Raw genomic sequence first — 22,569 nt, 5'->3', positions numbered from 1 at the left:
CATTGATGTGTACAAAACACAGCGTCAGAGGCATAGCGACATCGACTGTGAATACGTAGTTAATCAGAATAGCCGGTTGCACTGAGTATACAGGGCAATATATAACGGCATTAATCATAGACACATATCAATGTACATAACACAGCGTCAGTGGCAGCGCACAACAACTGTGAATACACAGTAATCAGAGTAGCCAGTTGCACTGAAGGAACAGGGCAATATATAGCGGCGTAATCGTAACACATATCAGTGCGTAGTGTGTACACAGCGTCAGTTGCATCGCACAACAACTGTGAATACGTAGTAATCAGAATAGCCATTTGCACCTTAGGATACAGGGCAATATATAACGGCAAAAATCATAACACATATCAGTGTGTAGTGTGTACGTAAACACAGCGTCAGTTGCATCGCGCAACAACTGAATACGCACTGCGTAGTAATCAGAATACCCATTGCACTGAATGATACAGGGCAATATATAATGGCAAAAATCATTACACATAACAGAGTGCGGTGTGTACGTAACACAGCGTCAGTTGCATCGCGCAACAACTGTGAATACGTAGTAGTCAGAATAGCCATTGCACTGAAGGATACAGGGCAATATACAACGGCAAAATTCATAACACATATCAGTGTGTAGTGTGTACATAAACACAGCGTCAGTTGCATCGCGCAACAACTGTGAATACATAGTTGAATCAGAATAGCCAGTTGCACTGAAGGATACAGGGCTATTTATAGCGGCATAAATCATGAACACATAACAGAGTGCGGTGTGTACGTAAACACAGCATCATTTGCGTTGCACAACAACTGTGAATATGTTGTAATCAGAATAGCCATTTGCACTGAAGGATACAGGGCAATATATAACGGCACAAATCATAGCACATATCAGTGTGCAGTGAGTACATAAACACAGCGTCAGTGGCGTAGCGACAACAACTGTGAATACGTAGTTGAATGGCCAGTTGCACTGAAGGATACAGGGCAATATATAACAGCACAAATCATAGCACATAACAGTGAGCAGTGAGTACATAAACACAGCGTCAGTGGCGTAGCGACAACAACTGTGAATACGTAGTTAAATCAGCATGGCCAGTTGCACTGAAGGATACAGGGCAGCCTGACAACATAAGCTGTTAAGCACATCAAAATGTAATGTTACGTAGGCCCAGCGTCAACAGCATAAGCGGTAACGACTGCGCAACCCCGTAGTCAAGACTGACTAGAAGGGGGGGTAAACAACACTCACCGGATTGCGGCTGTGCACTTTCCATTGTCAGAGCGGGGCGGCTACAGACCTCTATGCTAGAGACTCATAGCATCCGTACTTCCCTTTTAGACACGGAGCCATGGCCTTTGCCTCGTCTCTCTAGACGCGCGTCTTGCGCACGACTACCAAAGGACGCCGTGGAAGACGGAGTCTTTCTTGAAGTAGCCTGGCTGAGATACCGGGCTAAAGTATCCTTATCAACAGAGCCTATCGCGTCGAGTCCTTCTAGCGAGCCCGCGAAGAGGACCGGAGTGGCGACGGGCAGCGTCAACTCGTCTTAGGGCGGGAGAGGGCCCACCAGCGGCCTGCTGGCGGCAGTGGGCCTCATCCCCGCTGATGCCCGGGTTTATTCCGGCCTCGGTTGATCCTTGTTAGGGTAGAGCGAGTCGATAGGACCCGCACATATCTGGCATGTAAGTTAGCAGCCATCGGATGCGGGGAGGAAACATGGTGAGTAACCTCTATTGCAACTTCCACGATGACTTCAGATAAGACTTCTAGCGTGAAGAAAGAGATTCTGACGTAATTGTCGCGCCCATGCTATTTATACTGCCCGCGGACCGGTCAGCATTTGCATGTTTCGCGTCAATTGGCCAGCTGTCTCCAGCTGGCGTTAGCCTATAAGATTTCAGTGAAAATGAGGAGGAAGGGAGTTCCCATATACGTCAGTGACGTAATGTCGAAGTGACCGCCTTGAAAGGGAACTGAATGATCTTTTTTGTCCGTATGGCTACTACTGTCATGGAAAAACTCTTCCACTCTTTGCAAAAATCACTCCAGATGCTTTTGGTGGAGATAACAAAGCCGAGATGCCTGCAGAACATCTAACCCTCTCATTCAAAACTTATCCAGTCTTACTACTTGTTTACAACTTCGCTCAACCAATGAGCATTCATTGGCTTATCTTTAATATTTATTAACCCATCCCTCCTTAATCCAGTTTAATTATCATTTTGGCTTCTTTTTAATAGTTGTGTAGTTGGCATCACAGAGGCGGAAAATCATGGTTTCATTCATTTCATTGTGCAGGCTATTCTACAAACATATCTTAAATGTCTAATAAAAAATATACTATACCTTACACTGATGTGTTATGTATGTAGACTAGTTAAAAATGACTCATTATGTTTTTTACATTTTCAACTTTCTTTAGTAAATATTGTTGCTGTTTGAGAATGAAAATGTCTGCAAAGTTACAAAGCACAAAGTCACTCCAAAGGGAATTATTCTCTATATCAATAATAACTGTTTCTGAACCCCATGAAATGCCTCGGTTGTAGTCTTGTGTTTTCTTTCATGGATGAACATGTTACAATATTCCTCATTTAAAGGGGTGGTAAAACACGATTTCACTTTTCTAAATTTAGTTAGTGTGTAATGTTGCTGTTTGAGCATAAACAACATCTGCAAAGTTACAACTTTCAAAGTTTAAAGCAAAGGGAGATATTTGCTTTTAAAGAAATCAATTTCTAAGAACTACAAAAAACGGCCAGTAGGGACTACACGACATTCCTGCGGGCTTGCTGACATCACTAAGCCCAATATTTACATAAACCCCTCCTCCGATGAAGGATTCGCACAACGGCTAGTCCTGAAAGATGGAGCAGTTCCAACTTTAAAAACAGAAACTGTTTACGGGCCACAACCTGTAAGTATGATTTATTTTTCGTCGTTGTGTTTTCCTGTAATAGTTCGTATTGTTAATTGTACGTTGTAGCAAGGAAGTAAACGAAGGACAACGCTGTTTGGCTCCACAAACCAGTTTGTTAAATGCTAACGTTAATTCATACTTATCCGACAAACACATACAAACTTCTGTTTAATGTCACCAGCGCAGCGAACTTGGAATGTTCGTGGTTGTTGTGTTGTCGTTTATGTGATCAGTGTAAATTATTCTTTGATTATAGCTTTTATGTATTGTTTATCTACAGGCATGCTAAACATGGTTTTGTGTTTGATTTGGCTACTGTTGTAAAGCCAATGTTTAGTGTTCGTATTGGATTAATAGTTCAGGCGACAGATATTTAGCTACAATCGTTCTAAATATACAAAAGTAACAGTGTCATATAGCGATCTTCAAAAAACATACCTTTCTGAAACGTCCTTTAACAGCCGTTCTTGAACAGGTTCTGCTCGATCTTCTCCACTAACATTCCCTGGGTCTGATTCGGGCTCAAACTGGTATGGCAATATTGACGCCGTTCTTTACTGAAGCACAAACTACCGGTAAAGATAAGGGGGCGTGACGTGTCCGAACAACGTGCACTTGGCGGTTAGCGAATCACAACACACTGGGCCAGCTAACCAATCGGAGCCCATTGCGTATTTTGAAGGGCGGGGGCTTCATAGAAAGCGGAAATCATCCGACCGTTTTTACAGGGAGGGACAGAGCAGTGTAGAATAATGGTTAAATATGTGAAAAATAATGCAAATTTTTAAAAACGAAGCATGAACACATGTTACAGTGCACCCCACAAACACAATCAAGCCTTCGAAAAAAGGCGTTTTACCACCCCTTTAAGTTATTCCATGCCAAGGGAATGGGATACACACAAAAAAAGGGGTGAGGCCTGGTTGAGTTGTGTTAGAAGTGTGTTAAAACTCTGGGTTATCGTGAAGGGCGTGACATTTACAAAACAGGCTTGACGTGGTTGTCCAATCACTGGTCCAGCCAACCAATCAGAGCACATTATGCTTTCGGAAGAAGGGGCTTCATAGAGACCGGAACTAAACAGAGCGTTACTGACAGACTGGGAAGAGAGGTGCTGCAACAATGTAAAATTTGTGAAAAATGTTTTTTTGAACATTCAACAATGAAAACCTATACTAGTAGGCCCCAAAGTCACACAAAAAAAGTTGCTGTTTGGATTTAAATAGACAAATGCTTAAGAGTTTATGAATGGATCATTATTGCAGTGATTTATTATGTTTCTAGCATGTTAAATGTTTGGCAACAGTTCTTCTAAACCTAATTGATGGAGTTTGTAGCTTTTCATATCTTAAACAACCATGTAGGAAGACAGATCATGGCCATATTCCAGGATGACAATGTCAAGATTCATCAGGCTCAAATTGTGAAAGAATGGTTGGGAGGGAGCATGAAGAATCACTTTCACACATGAATTGGCACCTCTGAGTCCAGACCTTAAATTCACTGAAAGTCTTTGGGATTTGCTTTACGGTGATGGACTCTTACAATAAAAGATCTTGACCAGAAAATGATGCATCTCTTGATGAAAATAAATGTTGTGATGGAAATAATTTCCATCATGAGGTGAATACATTTTTGGTCAAGATCTGACTTTGGTCAAGTCTGACTTTGGTCAAGTCTGACCTGAAATGAGTAAATAAAACCGCTATTTATGCCTTGTAAAAGCAAAAACGAAAAATGCTCATTTGGAAATCAATATAATTACTGGTGTTCTTATGACAATGTGAAGAAACAGTTTTAGTGTTTTGTTGCAATAAACTGTCAAATTAAAATTAAAATAATTTATATATAAAATATATGTATAAAAAACTATTTTGGTTACTATTTAGCCTATTTTTGGGGACAGGCTAAACAAACACTGTGGTATCCTCAGAGAAAGAAAAAACTTTGATACTTCATGAAATGAGGTACGAACACTTGCAACTTGTCTTGTTTGAAGTGTAAGGCTCAAGTGTTTTCTTCTCACCTGCCTGTTTGAATCTCTGGATCAAGCGCTCTCTGATTCCCCTCTGCAGGTTGAAGTAGTCATCCTCTTCGTCGGGCGTACGGAGGAAGAGCGGAATGTGCTGGAAGACAAGCATATGGCGGGAGGGGGACTGGATGGCTCTCTGCAGCTGACTCTCCAGCCAGACCTCATGGGCCTCCATCAACTCAGGGCAGCCTGATGAGTCGAAGAAGAACTGAGAGTTCAACACCAAACACAGCACCCCACCCACCCAAAAACTGAAGTAATCATCGCCCCAGTCACGGCAGAACTGCTCCACGGTGTCCGGAGTGGGTGTGTTGCCAAGGTCGTGGTTGCCGCTGACGAACACAAGAGGAATGTCGGGGTCAGTGCCTCTCAGTGCTTCTTTGAGGTCCTTAACCTGTTCTTCTCTAAACGCATTTCCTGAAAAATGAAAAGAGATTTTTCTATCTGAAAAAATGAGTTTGAAAAGCCTCATTTAAGAAAGTCAACATGAAATGGCAACCTATTTTCAGAACATTCAGAGCTTAATTTTAGGCAGAGAAAGTTATATTTCTATATATTATATTATATTATATTATATATGCAGATGATTTGTGCACAACAGGACCAGAAAGCCTACAAATTACAAAAAACTACAGTTAAATCCTCAAGAGGAATATTGAGCACAGCAGGAACAGTTGGTTTTCCGTGGAATGTGAGTTACAGCGTCAGACATGAGGCATGTGATAGTATATAAGTACTATCTTCAATGGCTCCTTCCATCTTCAAAAGAATACTGAAGCAGGCAATATGTTGAGGATTCAGAACGAAGTTTCCGTTTCTTGAGGAAAATAAGTATCCTAACCACATTTCTCTAAAGTAAAGGCAGACTGTCAAGCATTGAGTTTTGAAGCTCGTTAATAACAGCCTTAGGTTACCTCTAATATGACAAGTAGGGCATCTTGCTAATTGCCTGCTGTGAATTTGAAACTCAATGAGAAGCGGAGCTGAAATTAGAGCTGGCATTAGTGACTGCAGTTTTGTGAATGCTAGACAAAGAAAACTAAACCAACAGACCATGATTTTAGTCTACTGAGCACCTCACTAAAATGTTATAGAAATAAAATTTTAGAAATGCATTTTTTTTTTAGATATTTTTATAAAAAGAATAGTCACACAGATCTTTTCCATAAGACAGTTCAAAGTGACCACGGCTAATCATTTTCATGATTACAGAAGAAAAAAAAAACTGCGACAAAAAAGTAGTCCATACAACTCTTTTTTTTTTTTTTACAGGTTTCAAATTACATAAAGATGACAAAATTATTTATTAAAAGTTTATAATAAATAGGGGTACAACGATACCCCGATTCGAGCACATACCACGATTCGATACATATCACGATACTGAACTCACAATACAATATTATTGTGATACTCCAAAACATATGGTAAAAGGTTAACAAAAAATGTACTGTTGATTAAAATGCTAAATTTTATATTACATTGTGGGTGTAAATGAATAGGCTTGGGCTGGTAACCCAATGCACAGGACAATGATGACACCAGAATAAAAATATTCATGATTCTGAAGCTGAAAATACAGAATTATTTTAGACAAATATGCTTGCACTCTGTCACTGACTAGATATATTTAAAACAATGTATAGGACACTTTTTACTGGTAACTAGGGCTGGGTAAAAAAGATCGATTTCTCGATTTTATTCGATTCTCATTTTTACGAAACGATATCGATTCTTAAATCCCAAGAATCGATTAGTCATCCTGTTTTCAGTTGATGAATGAATGGAATATTGTTGCGCGCATCCCATCCAATAAATCACAATAATCTTTGTGCTTTGTTATTATTGATATGAAACGAAGTCTCAGATTTCAAATTACGTCCATTTTCTTACGAAATTCAAAAACATAATTACCGTTTTGGCGCTGTGGCGTGAGATCGCTCTGGCGCAGCTCAAGAGCAGCAGCAGCGCAGAGCGCACATTCCTTCTCTTCCGCCTTAATAATACCAGTTACAGCGCGAAATAAACATGAATGAGCATCTGAAAGTGTGTTAAAAGATAGAGTACAACTTATCGAAGTCCGTATCATGTCACATGGAATCGCTCAATCAGTGTTTCAACCGTGGAAAGACGTTAGTAAACAAATGTCATGTAACGTCACATTTACCTCAGAAAAAAATATCCAGTGACCATAAACTCGTTAGTCAGCTAGAAAAATTAACTCTAGAGAAGAGCATTTTGTTAAATATATGCACCATATTACATAGGCTATTCATTATAATTTTTTATGTTCTTCAATATTTAATGCATGTTTGAATAAATCTGGAAAGTTTTTTATGACAGCCACCATTTAAATTTTTATATAATTTCATATAACTTTATTATTATAAAAATAAATAAAAGTGTATTCTAAGTGTTTGTATACAAATCAGTTCATTTTTACCTTCAATATTATAGTAGGCTAATGAAGCCTATAGGCTACAACTGACTCCCATAGTTTACAATAATAGTTAAGAGATTTGTTTTCCTTGAGAAAATTTGCAATGTATTGTACCTGATATCCAAAATAATCGATATTGAATCGAATCGAATCGTAATCGAAATCGAATCGAATTGTAAGCTTGTGAATCGAAATTGAATTGAATTGTGAAATTTGTGTCAATACCCAGCCCTACTGGTAACATAAGATAATTTGGCATTATCAGAACCCACAAATATTCCCCCATTGCATTATTATACATTATATTCAACATTATATATAGTAGTTTAATGTGAATTTTTTCTCACACCGTAATTTTTTATTTTGGGTGAACTATCCACGATACATATTGTTGCATTTTTGTATTGTGATATATTGTGACACGATATATTGTTACACCCCTAATAATAAATGAATCAGTTAACAATAAATGACATAATTTTCATTCCTGATTGAATTACTTAAACAAATAAAAGTTAAAAAAAAAATGCTCAGCGATAAAGCAACTTCTTTTTTCTGTGCTCTTGGTGTGAATACTTTGTGATCAATGCCATTTCCCAATATCTGAATCTGAGCCTCATTTCGACTTTCTCTCTGAATTACGCAACATTCAAACTCAACAGGTCCCCCCCCTTCTCCCAGCAGTGCCAAATCCCACAGAAACCTATTAAAATCTTTCCCAGTAGAGATCTCTATCAGCTAAACATACAGAGAAGAGAGGGCTCTTTCAGAGCTGATTTCCCTCTGGTCAGCCCATTGATATGCAGCTGCTCCTCAGAGAACTTCACTTTTATCTGCTTTCAACAGCAATTAAAAGCCTAACGTATGTGGAAGGAGAAACAGAAGGAAGAGAAATCCTCCGCCTCACCTTCTGAAATGTCCCCCTCCACAGTACGCACAAGGCTACGGGCGCAAGGCAAACGTTTTTATAGTCCCCATAAGGAAAGCATCAGGTTCAGTGCTCTCGAAATCTAATCACCTCCCTCAATGATCTCTCCTGCTGCTAGCCAGGAGAAGTCCTTGAACCGGAAAGCTCACAAGGATTGTGTGTCGATATCACGGAGCGGCCCTTCAATTATCGCACGGAACTTTGCTTGTCCGACATGCTGCCGCTCACTGTTCATTACGGCTGGCAGAACGCAGGAGGGAGAGTGCTGGAATAGAATCAGATTTGATCACCAATGAGGCTTGAAGAGATCACAGCACGTGTTTAATGAAGGAAATACTGACTGACAGGGCTGTTCAAAACCCGAGATTGCCAATACAATGACTCAATGGTGATGCAAAGGGACAGTTCACCCAAAAATTACAATTCTTTTACTCGCCCTCAAAACGTTACAAACCCCTATGATTTTCTTTCTTCCATAAACCACACAAAGTTTTGTTGGGCAGAATGTATGCAGCTCTTTTCCATATAATGCTGTCAAGCTCCAAAAATGACAAAAAATGTCCATAAAAGAAGTGAAAAATAATTATTCTTTGAAAATTATCATTAAATTATCGTGATTTGAATATGCACCTATTAAAACGGAATGTGTCAGAAATGGTTATAAGACACATAAATAAATTCCTTTTCCATCACTGATGTCAATTATGGCATGACACATCTTGACGTGACATATATGAATATTCACTACCATTCAAAAGTTTGGGATCAGTAAGTTTTTACTTTTATTCAGCAAGGATGCATTAAATTGATCAACAGTGACAGTAAAGACATTTATAATGTACAAAAGATTTCTATTTCAGACAAATACTGTTAACTTTCTATTTACCAAAAATATTTAGTCACACAGCCATTTTCAATGTTGATAATAATACGATTATTATCAATATTGTTGAGCAGTTTTTTGAGCATCAAATCAGCATATTAGAATGATTTCTGAAGGATCATGTGACACTGAAGACTAGATTAATAGCGGCAAAAAAATTCAGCTTTGCCATTACAGAAATAAATTACATTTTGAAATATATTACAATGGAAAACAGTTATTTTAAATTGTAATTATATTTCACAATATTACTGTTTTTATAGTATTTTTTAATCATATAAATGCAGCCTTGGTGAGCAAAAGAGACTTCTTTAAAAAAAAAAAAGTATAATTTTGCCTGTGTTACTGCATACATTTTGGCACAAGTGTGTATTTTTGCCTCCATTTCCTTTAATAAATTATTTTACACTAGGTACACAAAATAGTTACACTCAAAAAATGTAAAAATGTAAACCCATTAAAACTGCAATTTTTAATCCCTGGGCCATTTAACTATACAATGATGCAGTCTTTGTTAATAGGCTTTCATTCTGTTGGCAAGGCTCCAAAATTTAAATTGTTACTATTTTTTTTTACCAGATCAGGTTTGGCCTATAAAGCAAATTCTCGCTTTATTCCTGTTTTCTGCTTCTGCATATTATAGAGCAAATTGGACAAATTATGCCACTATAATTGTGTAGGTGTGTTGGTATGGATGTCCGAGTGTGGGCTGTATGTGTGTAATAAAAATATTGTGTGTGTGTGTAATATTTGAGAGAGAAAAACTATCCTGTACTGTAAATCACAAATTCAAATACTGTGTGTATCAGTGGAGCTTTGCTGCCATCTAATAGGGAAAATTTGGTAGTGCGCCCAAACAAAATCTTGCTAAAAAAGCTAATTTTTTTAGATAATCAACCTCAAATTTGGAACACAACTTGTTTAGATTTACGGATTTGATTTTCAACCAGTTTTAGAGTTCAACATGTTTCGTAAAATATATATTTTTATATAAAATAATGTTCATAAATCATTTTCATAAGCTTAAACCTCTATAACTGTTTTATTTTTTACTTCAACAATAAAATGCTATGAGTCTTCTTTAAAATGATACCAAACTTAAGTCCCAAGCTTCAAATTTTTATGACAGTTTTTTGGCACTGACATTTTTTTCCTCTAAGTACCTCAGAGTAACTTTAAATTGATGCACAAGGGTTAAAAAAATCTTACCGACTCTAAACATTTGAACCATTGTAATTGAATGTGAATGACATTTCAGAGTTCTGGCAAAGTTTTTTTTTGTTTTGTGAATAACAGTTTGATTTAACAATTTGTAGCTTACACAAAGCTAACACATGGTTTTAGAAAACTTGGAATATATTGGCATAACTTCTATTTTACCTTTGGTCATTTTTGGAGTTTGACAGTCCCTGGTCACCATTCACTTTCATTGTGTGAAAAATACCTTTTACGTTCCACAGAATAAAGTTGGTCATTTGAAATTGGAATGACATAAGGGTGAGTAAATGATTTTGGGGTGAAATTTCAAAAATATCACATTGACATACAGTGAGGAAAATAAGTATTTGAACACCCTGCTATTTTGCAAGTTCTCCCACTTAGAAATCATGGAGGGGTCTGAAATTGTCATCGTAGGTGCATGTCCACTGTGAGAGACATAATCTAAAAAAAAAATATCTAGAAATCACAATGTATGATTTTTTAACTATTTATTTGTATGATACAGCTGCAAATAAGTATTTGAACACCTGAGAAAATCAATGTTAATATTTGGTACAGTAGCCTTTGTTTGCAATTACAGAGGTCAAACGTTTCCTGTAGTTTTTCACCAGGTTTGCACACACTGCAGGAGGGATTTTGGCCCACTCCTCCACACAGATCTTCTCTAGATCAGTCAGGTTTCTGGGCTGTCGCTGAGAAACACGGAGTTTGAGCTCCCTCCAAAGATTCTCTATTGGGTTTAGGTCTGGAGACTGGCTAGGCCACGCCAGAACCTTGATATGCTTCTTACAGAGCCACTCCTTGGTTATCCTGGCTGTGTGCTTCGGGTCATTGTCATGTTGGAAGACCCAGCCTCGACCCATCTTCAATGCTCTAACTGAGGGAAGGAGGTTGTTCCCCAAAATCTCGCAATACATGGCCCCGGTCATCCTCTCCTTAATACAGTGCAGTCGCCCTGTCCCATGTGCAGAAAAACACCCCCAAAGCATGATGCTACCACCCCCATGCTTCACAGTAGGGATGGTGTTATTGGGATGGTACTCATCATTCTTCTTCCTCCAAACACGTTTAGTGGAATTATGACCAAAAAGTTCTATTTTGGTCTCATCTGACCACATGACTTTCTCCCATGACTCCTCTGGATCATCCAAATGGTCATTGGCAAACTTAAGACGGGCCTTGACATGTGCTGGTTTAAGCAGGGGAACCTTCCGTGCCATGCATGATTTCAAACCATGACGTCTTAGTGTATTACCAACAGTAACCTTGGAAACGGTGGTCCCAGCTCTTTTCAGGTCATTGACCAGCTCCTCCCGTGTAGTTCTGGGCTGATTTCTCACCTTTCTTAGGATCACTGAGACCCCACGAGGTGAGATATTGCATGGAGCCCCAGTCCGAGGGAGATTGACAGTCATGTTTAGCTTCTTCCATTTTCTAATGATTGCTCCAACAGTGGACCTTTTTTCACCAAGCTGCTTGGCAATTTCCCCGTAGCCCTTTCCAGCCTTGTGGAGGTGTACAATTTTGTCTCTAGTGGCTTTGGACAGCTCTTTGGTCTTGGCCATGTTAGTAGTTGGATTCTTACTGATTGTATGGGGTGGACAGGTGTCTTTATGCAGCTAATGACCTCAAACAGGTGCATCTAATTTAGGATAATAAATGGAGTGGAGGTGGACATTTTAAAGGCAGACTAACAGGTCTTTGAGGGTCAGAATTCTAGCTGATAGACAGGTGTTCAAATACTTATTTGCAGCTGTATCATACAAATAAATAGTTAAAAAATCATATATTGTGATTTCTGGATTTTTTTTTTTTAGATTATGTCTCTCACAGTGGACATGCACCTACGATGACAATTTCAGACCCCTCCATGATTTCCAAGTGGGAGAACTTGCAAAATAGCAGGGTGTTCAAATACTTATTTTCCTCACTGTAGTTCACCATTGAGAAATATGGTAGAATGTGTCTACAAGCTCTGTAAGTCCCTCAATCAAAAACATACAGCAAGCCTCCAGCGCTTAAAACTGTACAGAACAAGGATGAATGCTTCAGGTCCATGTGAGTCGAAAGAAGAAGAAAAAAGCAGGAAGATACAGCAACGCCTCTATTCCCAGGAGAAGATCAGGATGGCCCCCAAGGTACAGATATTATTTTACAGGTCCACTATTGATAGCCTCCTGTCAAGTAGTATTGTGATCTACTGTGTGAGTTGCACCACACAGGACCTGCACAAGGTGTTATGGTCTGACTCTGAATGCATCACTGAGAGTTCACTGCCCAACCTGCAGGATAACCGCACCACGCAGAGCGAGACTAAGGCCAATAAAATCATTAAGGATCCCTGCCATCCAAACAGCAGCCTCTTCTCATTGCTGCAGTCAGAAATAGCCTAGCAAAGCCTTAGGGTCAATCCTCAGAGGTTCCGGAGGAGCTCCTGCACCCAAGCTATCCAGACACTTAATGAGGACTCTGCCAGGGGCCTGCAACACCAACAACACAGCAGAGATCTAGATCTTGCACATATACACTTCATCACAAGCACTCACACACACTTTTTATGATTGTGCAGATGCAGAATATCATAAAATAACCATTTATTTCCCATTTTCAGAATTCACACCCCAGTATTTCAACACTTATTTGCTCCCTAACTACAGTTTTTGTTTGTTTTTTAACGTGGCACTGAGTTTATTCAGCACCCAGCCATGCGTATAACTGTTAACACCATGGTAGAAAAGAACATCTTATCATCCAGCAGTGCAGCAGCTTGGATGAGTAATCATTTATAAAATAAAACTTCAGTAAAGATGGGGAACTCAAAAAGAGGAAAAGAAGGGGATATTAGGCTATAGGGTAAAGTGGTAATTTAAAAAAAAAATTTAAAAAAATTGGAGGTGTGATTCTACCTCAAACAAAAATAAAATAAATAATTGTTACTTTGTTTCTCATAATTGTGAATTTATATCTTGTAACTTTATAACTCACATTTGTGATTTTATTTATCTGCAAGAGCTATTATTGTCAGAGAAAGTGTTTCTGGTGGTCAATAAAGAAGGAAATGGAATACAAACATTGTTGCTGTTTAAAGCAGGGCTATGCAGTTTCGGGAATTTCTTCGCTGTATTCTCGCTTTTTGCTCGCAGGTTTCTCTATAGAGCTCCCCCTACAGCTTCGGAATAGATATTTGACAACACTGTCGAAAAACTCGTTGGCGACTCTCAGATACCAGAGGCTATAGATCAACGACATTCTTTAAAACGTCTTCTTCATTCGGGTTCGAACAGCGTGAGGGAGCGCAATAATGACAGAATTGCAGCCCGCCGGCCCAAAGTTGCAAGGGTGGTTTTTCGGCTCACAGGTGCTTGGGGGGTGCAAGACGACCACCATTCAACCCGAAAAAAGTATATTCCAATGACTCCGAAGCTGTTCGGTTAAGGTAAAAAAGTTACTTAGTTCACCTTTAATTACAATGGCGAATCCATCATGGTGGATAAAATTAATTGTAAATGGAGGTTTTAGAATCGCACTGAGCCATATCGCAATAGCGATTTTATTTTAATATATCATGCAGCCCAAGTACAAAGGAAAGTGGACTTTTGAATCAAAAATGAAAATTTTCTGTCTTTTACTGAACATCAATAGTAAGGAAAAGGTAAATAAAACTTTGAGGGAGATTTCTCTTTCACCAACTTCTGCTACCAAATTCCTGATGCTTAAAGGGACACTTTACCTCTGGAAAGATGAATGTGTATTTAAAATAGATAATTTATGTAGAAGAAATGTGAAATTATTTTTGAATTCGGAGCTTTCTAGACTAAGAAAAGCCAGAAAATGTATTTTTGGCTTATGTGGATGAAAGACAACAACTCCCAGAATGCACTTGCTTCGCTGCCCTAGGAGGCCACTCCCAAGCCACGCCTACCGGTAAGAGAGGGCAGTTGACAACAACAAAGCTAAGCTACTAGCGAGTCTCCGTGATGAGTTTGCCCTGGATTTCGAGATCACCCAAAATGTCCGGGATTCGGCTTTTGTGTTCTACAGTCGCCATTCATCATGTTTACTGTGGCGAGCAGGACGAGGCTGAGGGGCGCGGGAGAACGGCGCGAGGCCGGTGGCGTCATTACTGAGACGCACTGGTCTCGTATCTCTCACGGAGGAGCGGGAATTTTCTTAGCAATGTTAAAACGCACATCAACCGATCACTTGTTTAGTGTTCATGTAAACACTGCATTCAGATTCACCAATCGGAATGAATTCAGCTAGATTGAAACAAAAGGTGTGCATGTACACAATGAATGGCGACCGCAGAAAGCAAAAGCCGAATCCCGGACATTTTGGACGATCTCGACGGCTGGACATGTCCGGGAAAAAGAGGATGGCATTGGAAATCAAACGCACTGGCACTGATCTGTGATAGGTCTGTTAGCGCATTAGGTCCAACCCCCTATGGGCGGGTTTGAAAGGGTGGGAACTAGTGCTTGTAGTCTCAACAGAAATCCCCCTCTTACACTTCCTCCGACAATGACGCAAAATGACGATTTTTGCGTCATTGTGGGAGGAAGTGTTAAGAGGTAAATACGGATTTCTCCCGTCTCAGGGGAAAATGAGAGAGTGTTGCACGACCATTCAATATTATGACTGGGTTTCTAACAATGCAAAGCTTAATGCAAATGGGTGGAGTGTTCCTTTAAAGTCACTATAAAATTAAAACTGACATTTGTTGTTGTTGTTTTTTTTTATGGGATACTTCAGTAATCATTATAAACTATTTATCCATGTACATATTTTTTACGATGTGCCCTCGTAATCTTTAATCAAAATAACTTCCCCTCCCACTTGCAACGACATCTCTTTTATTCTCGACATGTTTACTGGCATGAGGGCGGGACAACCTGTCACTCAAATGACATCACAGCAGTAGCAAATCACAATCATCCAACAATCCAATCATTTCCCCATGGAGCAAATCAAGTCCCCCTACATTTTTTCCTCTCAGATATACGTCACAAAAGGGAAGAAAAGACAATTGCAGCTTCTGTTTCATACCGACTTCAATGAAGAAGTGGTGAGGAGGAAGTGGCATAGGTCTGGTGAAGCCCATGCGGAGCAGAGAGGGGAGACAGGCTGCATGACGGACATGGCATGTAATGCACATGGCATCGTCTGCCTGCTCTTCTGGCCTGACACTAATGGGTGTTGACGCTCTTCCATAGCTGTGCCTTTACAGGCAGCTTATCATAACCTGACCTATAAATTACATTCAGCAGGGAAGCCACAAACCTGGGCTCATATTAAATCAAGCAAATATGACACTCCAGAGTTCCCTCAGATTCTAAAAAGGGATAATCTGTTAAGTCAGCCATTGAAAAACCAGTTACTGTCAACATTTGGGTGATTTAAATTCATGTGGTGAGAAACATTTACGACTGCTTTAAATGTACTGCCGCTTTGATACTGGCACTCAAGCACAAGACATTAGCGCAAACACCTGACACATGAAACCTGATGTATAAACACTCTCATCACCTTCGAAGGGGACTTCCAGTCGACACATTCATGCGTGTAGATAACTGCCGCCTGATCTTCGGAGGTGATTTATTTATTTCCCTGTGTGCTTTGCAGTTTGAGCTGAGGCAATTAGATATGTGTCGAGATTGCGGGAATAGTCGGCTCATGCAGATGGTCCACAGCTCCATTTCAGAACAGCCATCTCAAAGATTAGAGATGATAGAAGAATAAAGAACTTGAAAAAGAGACTCTGCTCGGCACAGACCCTGCCTCTTCAATCATAACTGTAAAATAAATTAACCTTAACCCTTTCCCTGCCATTGACGAGTTAACTCGCCATTTATGAGAAATCGCTTCCCTGCCGGCTTTCTGTGCCAACACTGTTATAAGGTAGGGGGCACTATTACGCATCTCCTAAACGAGTACAGTAGATCAAAACACAGGCAAACAAATAAGCAGAAAAGAACAATCTCATATGCAAGCAGATACATATGATAAATAATGCTATCATCAACAATAAGCATATAAATCAAAACGGCCTAATGTTACTGAATGAAATGTCGACCCAGAAAGTGCTACTGGACTGTGCATTAGGGGTGTTAAAAAAACACTAGAATAAGCTATTTTCTTTCTTTTAATATATATCATACGGAGCCCCCCTAGTCCCACTTTGTCAAAAAAAATAATTATAACTATAATATAATAATTATAACTAAAATAATTATAATATCTCGTGGCCTCAAGATAGTAACTCGTGGCCTCAAGATACTATATATATGGCCACGAGTTACTATCTTGAGGCCACGAGATAGTATCTTGAGGCCACGAGATAGTTATAATTATTTTTTTTGACACAGTGGTACTAGGGGGGCTCCGTAATATCATGTACAGACAGTCATACAACAAAATATTGTGGGGGCCAAAACGCTGGTGGTGGCTGGCAGCTTTTTTTTTTAAACGCTGGCGGGGAAAGAGTTAAATTGTACTTTTTGTGACTTATTTTTCAGCAACTAACCGACTAATAAAATCTTGGTCGACTAAGCCTCTTCTCGTCGACTAACGTTTAGTCCAATATTAGGGGGCAGCCCTACATTTATCCGCCTATAGACCCTCCCCTCGAAGAAATCAGGACAGAAGTGGTCAAGAAGTGGACAAAAGAGACGGATTAAAATACCAGGTGTAAACGGGAATGTGTTTCCCTCGTCTACTTGTGGTCCGATCCAACAAAACGCATCTTAATACCAGGTGTAAACAGGGCCAAAGATACAATGGTCTTTTGCAGGTATGAAACACTACAAAAATAATGTAATCAAATATAAACAAATCACTGTCTTCACTGATCATTATCACAATATATATTTATCATCATACCACCTAGCCCTATTTGGCACATCTCTATTTTTTTGTCTGCTTAAGCCCTATTCGCACTGGATTAGTATTATCTGGGGACCTCGTGTGATTTAGAAATTACCCACCCACATCTGAATTTTGTGTGGCGCATTCGTACAGGATAAGCGAAGCCTGTGATTTTGCTTGAATTTACTGACTTATCTCCCGGATATGATATCAATAGGCTATTGCTTGGATATGTCTTGTCGTTATTATAGGTCTAGCTATGTGATATATCATAAACAGAAGAATGTTTCGTACCACATGTTGCTATACATGTCATTCATCTCCATCTTTTGCTCTTTTTAAGGTTTTCAGCTTTCTCTTTCTGCAAATTGTATAGTTGTATCATATCATGGTGTATAGCTATATGACCCAGCACCCAAAATACTATCAAAACACTCCAACGCAGCGAAAAATGGATAAAAAAGCGCACAGGAAACAAAAACCTTGAAAAAATTATAAACGACCCCGCCAAATCACAGAGATGCCGATTCGCACGGGACTAATATTATCACGGGACCTCTGTGTTCGGCGAAATATGGTAGGTCATTTGCGGGGGAATTTTTACTTTACAAATTACAGACATGGCTGATTCGCACAGGATTAAGATCACAGACAACCTCCGCAATTATTACAAATGACTAGAGGTCACCAGGTAATACTTATCCTGTGCGAATAGGGCTTTAGATTAACTTAAACCCCAACCGACTGTGTTTACTTTAAAGGGATAGTCCACTCAAAAATGAAAACACAAAAGAAGATAGAATTTTGGTAACCAAATAGTTTAGAAACCATTGCACTGACTCATTGTACTTTTATGTCCATACAATGGAAGTCAACGGGCCTAAACTGTGGGCTAACCTTTTAGGTAACCGACGTTCTTCTTTTGTGTTCCGCATTGAAAAAAATACATGCATACAGGTTTGAAACGACATGAGGATGAGTAAATTTAAATTTTTTGGTGGACTATCCCTTTAATACTTCACCGAGATGTGGTCTGAAATATCAGGAGAAACCTATCCGAACAATTTCAGAGGAAAAGATGGCTTACCAGGCATAGCGTGGACCAGGTCTCCACACAGGACCATAAAGCGAGGTCTGGGCTGTAGTTTATTGATGGCCTGGACTGCCTGCTTTGTGAGCTGGACCTCCTCAGTCCACTCATCACCTCCTGAATCACAGTCACCAATCCTCCACGCCTTCATCAGACCCAGCTGAGGGTCTGCAGCCTGGATGAAATAAAAAGGCCCGCTCCAATCCTTCTGTTCATCTGGGTAGGACAAGAGAAAAAAACATGAAGCTGACTACTATCTACTATAACTATCTACTGTAAAAAAATCTCAATTATTAATGGTCTGTTTGTGTATAATGCATACACTGCTTTACATAATTAAACATTACATAAGATGTTTACTATCAAGCTGTTTTAAAGTATTTATAAAAATCTTTATCTCAAGTGAGAGTAAGCTAAGGGCACAGCCCTAACACCTGGAATGTGTCTTATAGAAACTTCAGCTGTATAACACCTTCACAGCAGCTCTTGTGTTATAAGGAAACAAAAATGGCTGGAAAAAAATTCAATTTTCACAGCTCTTACCCATGATTCTTTGAGAATCTTCCAGCATTAAAACTTGGTCAAAATATAAATGAAGAGGATACCCCTGCTGGGAACATCATACAAGCCTTGTCTTTGCTTTTCTCTATACTCACTTATGTAGAGTATGTGTGAAGAGATTTTTGACAGAGCAGCAAGCCCCAAGAAATTAAAGAAAAAGAGAATTTCTATCCGTTCCTAATCCTGGCAGTGTAGCCAAGAAGGATTTAAGTCTCAAAATTAATTGTAACCTGTGTGTGTTTGATTATTCAAAAAATAACCGGCTCATAAGAGTCATTCATTGGAGAGTCAAACTACACTGGTTGTGCTCTATGTTTTTGATTCACTAAACAGAATCACCTCATATAACTGAGTCATTCATTGGAGAGTCGGACTACACACTGGTTGCACAGTATGTTTTTGAATCACTAAAAAGAACTGGCTCATTAGAGTCATTCCCTGGGGAGTGAATCGGACTACACTAGTTGCACTCTATGTTTTTGATTCACTAAAAAGAACTGGCTCATAAGAGTCATTAATTGGAGAGTTGGGCTACACTGGTTGTGCAGTGTATTTTTGAATCACTAAAAAGAACTGGCTCATAAGAGTCATTCACTGGGGAGTGAGTCGGACTACACTGGTTGTACTCTTTGTTGTTAATTCACTAAAAAAGAACTGGCTCAAAAGAGTCATCTACTCAGTGGCCAGGCTACACTAGTTGCGGTGCATGTTTTTGATTCACTACAAGAACCAGTTCATAAGAGTCATTCATTTGGGAGTTGGACAAGATTGTGTAGTATGTTATAAATTCACTAAAAAGAACTGGCTCAGATAAGAGGATAAGAGTCATTTGTTCAGTAATTGGACAATGCTTGTCCATGCTGTTGATTTGATAGCAGTGTTGCAGTGCCTTAAGTAAAGTAGGAAACTCTGTCAGCGTATTTCAGTACGCTATTTCGTCTGCACTGCAGAAGAAATGCATGAGCCGGAATTCTGAATAAGAATGGGTTCTCAATTCCAAATCTATTTTGTCATTGAACCTATGTTAAAATAACTTTTCCTTTTCGAATGAGCTACATTTTAATTAGTAATGCAGCATGAAGTTTCAACACAAATCTCTACGGGCCAACCAAGTTGTTTCAATCCATTCGTTTTGTCTTTCTAACAAGATGAAGTGTTTGCTATGCTCCGAGCATCACTTTGGGAAAGCACAAAACCTGGTTAAAATAAATAAATATAATAAAAACACATGATATCTGACCAACTCAAAAAGCATTTAAAATGTACCATCTGCTGCCTGGAATCTTGTTTGTTGTCTAACACTTTCATGTACAGTCCCCAGAGACTGGAAACTATTTTCAGGCAACTTTAAACAACATGAATTGAGAGGAGCAGACAAAGCTCCCGTGACAGCCGATAAGCACAAGCCTCTTTCAGCAAACATAAATCAGAGGGATATCTCAGATGACTCCCAGAGCTTTCAAATACTGCTAACCTAATCATAAGTCAAGATAAAAGCCTCCTGTGATAAAGCATTAAAATATCAACTCAACTCACAGCATCCACTAACAGCCACTGTTGTAGGCTTTTCACATTAAAAAAAAGAAAAAAAGTTGCAGATGTCAACACTGCCAGTGCAAAGCAAAGAATAAGCAAGAAATTAGTCTGGGATGAAGATTTCAGACTGGATTTAAATAAACAGTGAGCAGAGAAACCACACAGGGACAGAAAATACTTGAAACTCACCTGAACAAACTCAAATTAAAAACACCAAAACCAAAGACTGAAAGTCTCGCATGAAATTAAAATTTCAAATCTATTTTCTAAAACGCATTTTAATGATATTATTTTGAACAATTTACCTATGCATCTATTTTCCATTGTTTTGTGTAAATTTTTAATTTGGCCTCTTCATTTTAATCAAATTGTCACACACCACATTTTTTTCTTGTACTTGTATGTCACAAAATAAAAAAAGGGTCTGTTGCTACATCTGTTTCATCGCAACTTTAAGTTAAAGGGGGAATTCACCACTGGCAAGATTGGTGAAACAGCTATATGTGACTAGAGAAAACAGAAAAAAATGGCTGTGGCATTCCCTTTTGGCAAAAACTTCAACACCCATAATGCACTTTTGATTTCGACACTACCAACATTAGTGGTAGCTGGTAGCAATAGATTGCTTCAGGAATTATGTATTCTGGAAGGCCAAAACCCAGAAATAACTTCTGGTTCCATCGTCAAAGTCAATGGGTTTTTGATTAAACGCCTGAAATAAAGTCTGTGGTTAACACAAGGTCAAGGTATTTTCATGATTTATTCTACGACATATAATATGATAAGTAATCACAAACTATACTAACTCAAACTTTCAGGGAAAATGTTTTTTAAATAAAGACTGAAAGAGTTGTTGGTGCTTACGGGTGGTGACATTGACATTTATGGCATTTAGCCTTTTCTTCTGCCGATTGTATTTAGGCTTCAAAAATCATAAAAGTTGTGTTCTTTTGCGGAGATTATCATGAAGAACAAAACGAGAAATTATAAACTTTTGTTGGTCACAGAGCTTTTCTGCAATAACCTAAAAGCCAACTGAAAAATTCACAGGGAACCAGGGTGATGCTAACTTCTGGGTTAGCCTACAAAAATATGTTGTCACTGCAGCACTTTATACAAGAAAATCAGCGGATTTATTCTAGCAGTCATGTCTATTATTCTGATATGGAAAAACTATGCTAAATGTACTTAAATATTTTATTGCACATTATAGGACTGCAAAATAAATGGGCTTTTCAAAGAGAGAAAATGCCATATCTTTTGCAGTTATTGTGAAAGATGGTTTGTCCTTGCAAACTCTATGGTACCGTGGTGCAAATTTGTAATCACTTAAGTGAAGTGCAGCACTTATGTTATTTATACAGATTTCCCAATTTCATGTGAATAATTGCATATTGTTGGTTTTTGTTTACTATAAACGTTTGATAAGTTTAAATCTGCGTCCTCCTAAAGCACACACACACAAAAAAACAGTTGATAATCACTGATTTAGCCCATTTTAACCCACTTAGCCTAAGTTAGGTCAACGCTGGTTAATACATGTCATGTGACATGCTACAGTTTCTAACTACATTGACCTGCAACTATCTACGGCACATTCCCAAGGTGGTTTGATATTTGTCACAGAATACTTACTGAAAGGTCTGTTATCAAAATAATAGTCGTAATAAAGAAGCGGTAGTGTGCTTGTCAAAGACTTGTTGAAAGTACACCCCGGTCAACCGACTTTACAAGGAATTATAAACTTGGATTGCAGTGTCTATAAAATATATAAAAGACCAGAAACCAAAACATACTGTCATAATAAAAGTTTCACTGCATCATCTATAATGTAAATCGACGTTAGCTAGCCTCAGCTAACCGTACCTTCAGTCAGTCCCTTATAACTCCGATCCTTCGCCCTCAGAAAGACACTTTCGTCCTCTGCCATTGAAACGCGCTATAGTATAACAATCAGGATTTCCTACGATGACATTTCGTTTTTCTGTTTGGCAACAAAATGAGGGCGTCTGTTGCTAAACCTGCATTGGTTACTTAATAACAGCGCGTTCTTGAATCGATGCGTTTGGGGATGTATT

The 22,569-nt window shown here is 38.9% G+C and overlaps 1 protein-coding gene across 2 annotated transcripts in view; it reads right to left on the bottom strand.

The window, feature by feature from the left end:
• cpped1 (calcineurin-like phosphoesterase domain containing 1) overlaps positions 1–22,569 on the bottom strand; it is a 40,386-nt gene extending 17,817 nt beyond the window's left edge. The window contains exons 1-3 of one of the 2 annotated variants that reach the window (XM_084135221.1): positions 22,358–22,569; positions 18,392–18,610; positions 4,963–5,385 (exon numbers count right to left, since the gene is read on the bottom strand). In XM_084135221.1, the coding sequence (XP_083991347.1) occupies positions 4,963–5,385; positions 18,392–18,610; positions 22,358–22,421 (706 nt within the window). In that variant the 5' untranslated portion in view covers positions 22,422–22,569. Of the gene's footprint in view, positions 1–4,962; positions 5,386–18,391; positions 18,611–22,126; positions 22,269–22,357 lie in introns of those variants that run through there. The other variant, XM_084135222.1, reaches the window with a different exon arrangement.

Source organism: Abramis brama (genome assembly GCF_963993115.1).
Source record: "Abramis brama genome assembly, chromosome: 14".
In the NCBI taxonomy this organism is placed as follows: domain Eukaryota; kingdom Metazoa; phylum Chordata; class Actinopteri; order Cypriniformes; family Leuciscidae; genus Abramis; species Abramis brama.
This window is presented reverse-complemented; position numbering and strand designations above follow the sequence as displayed.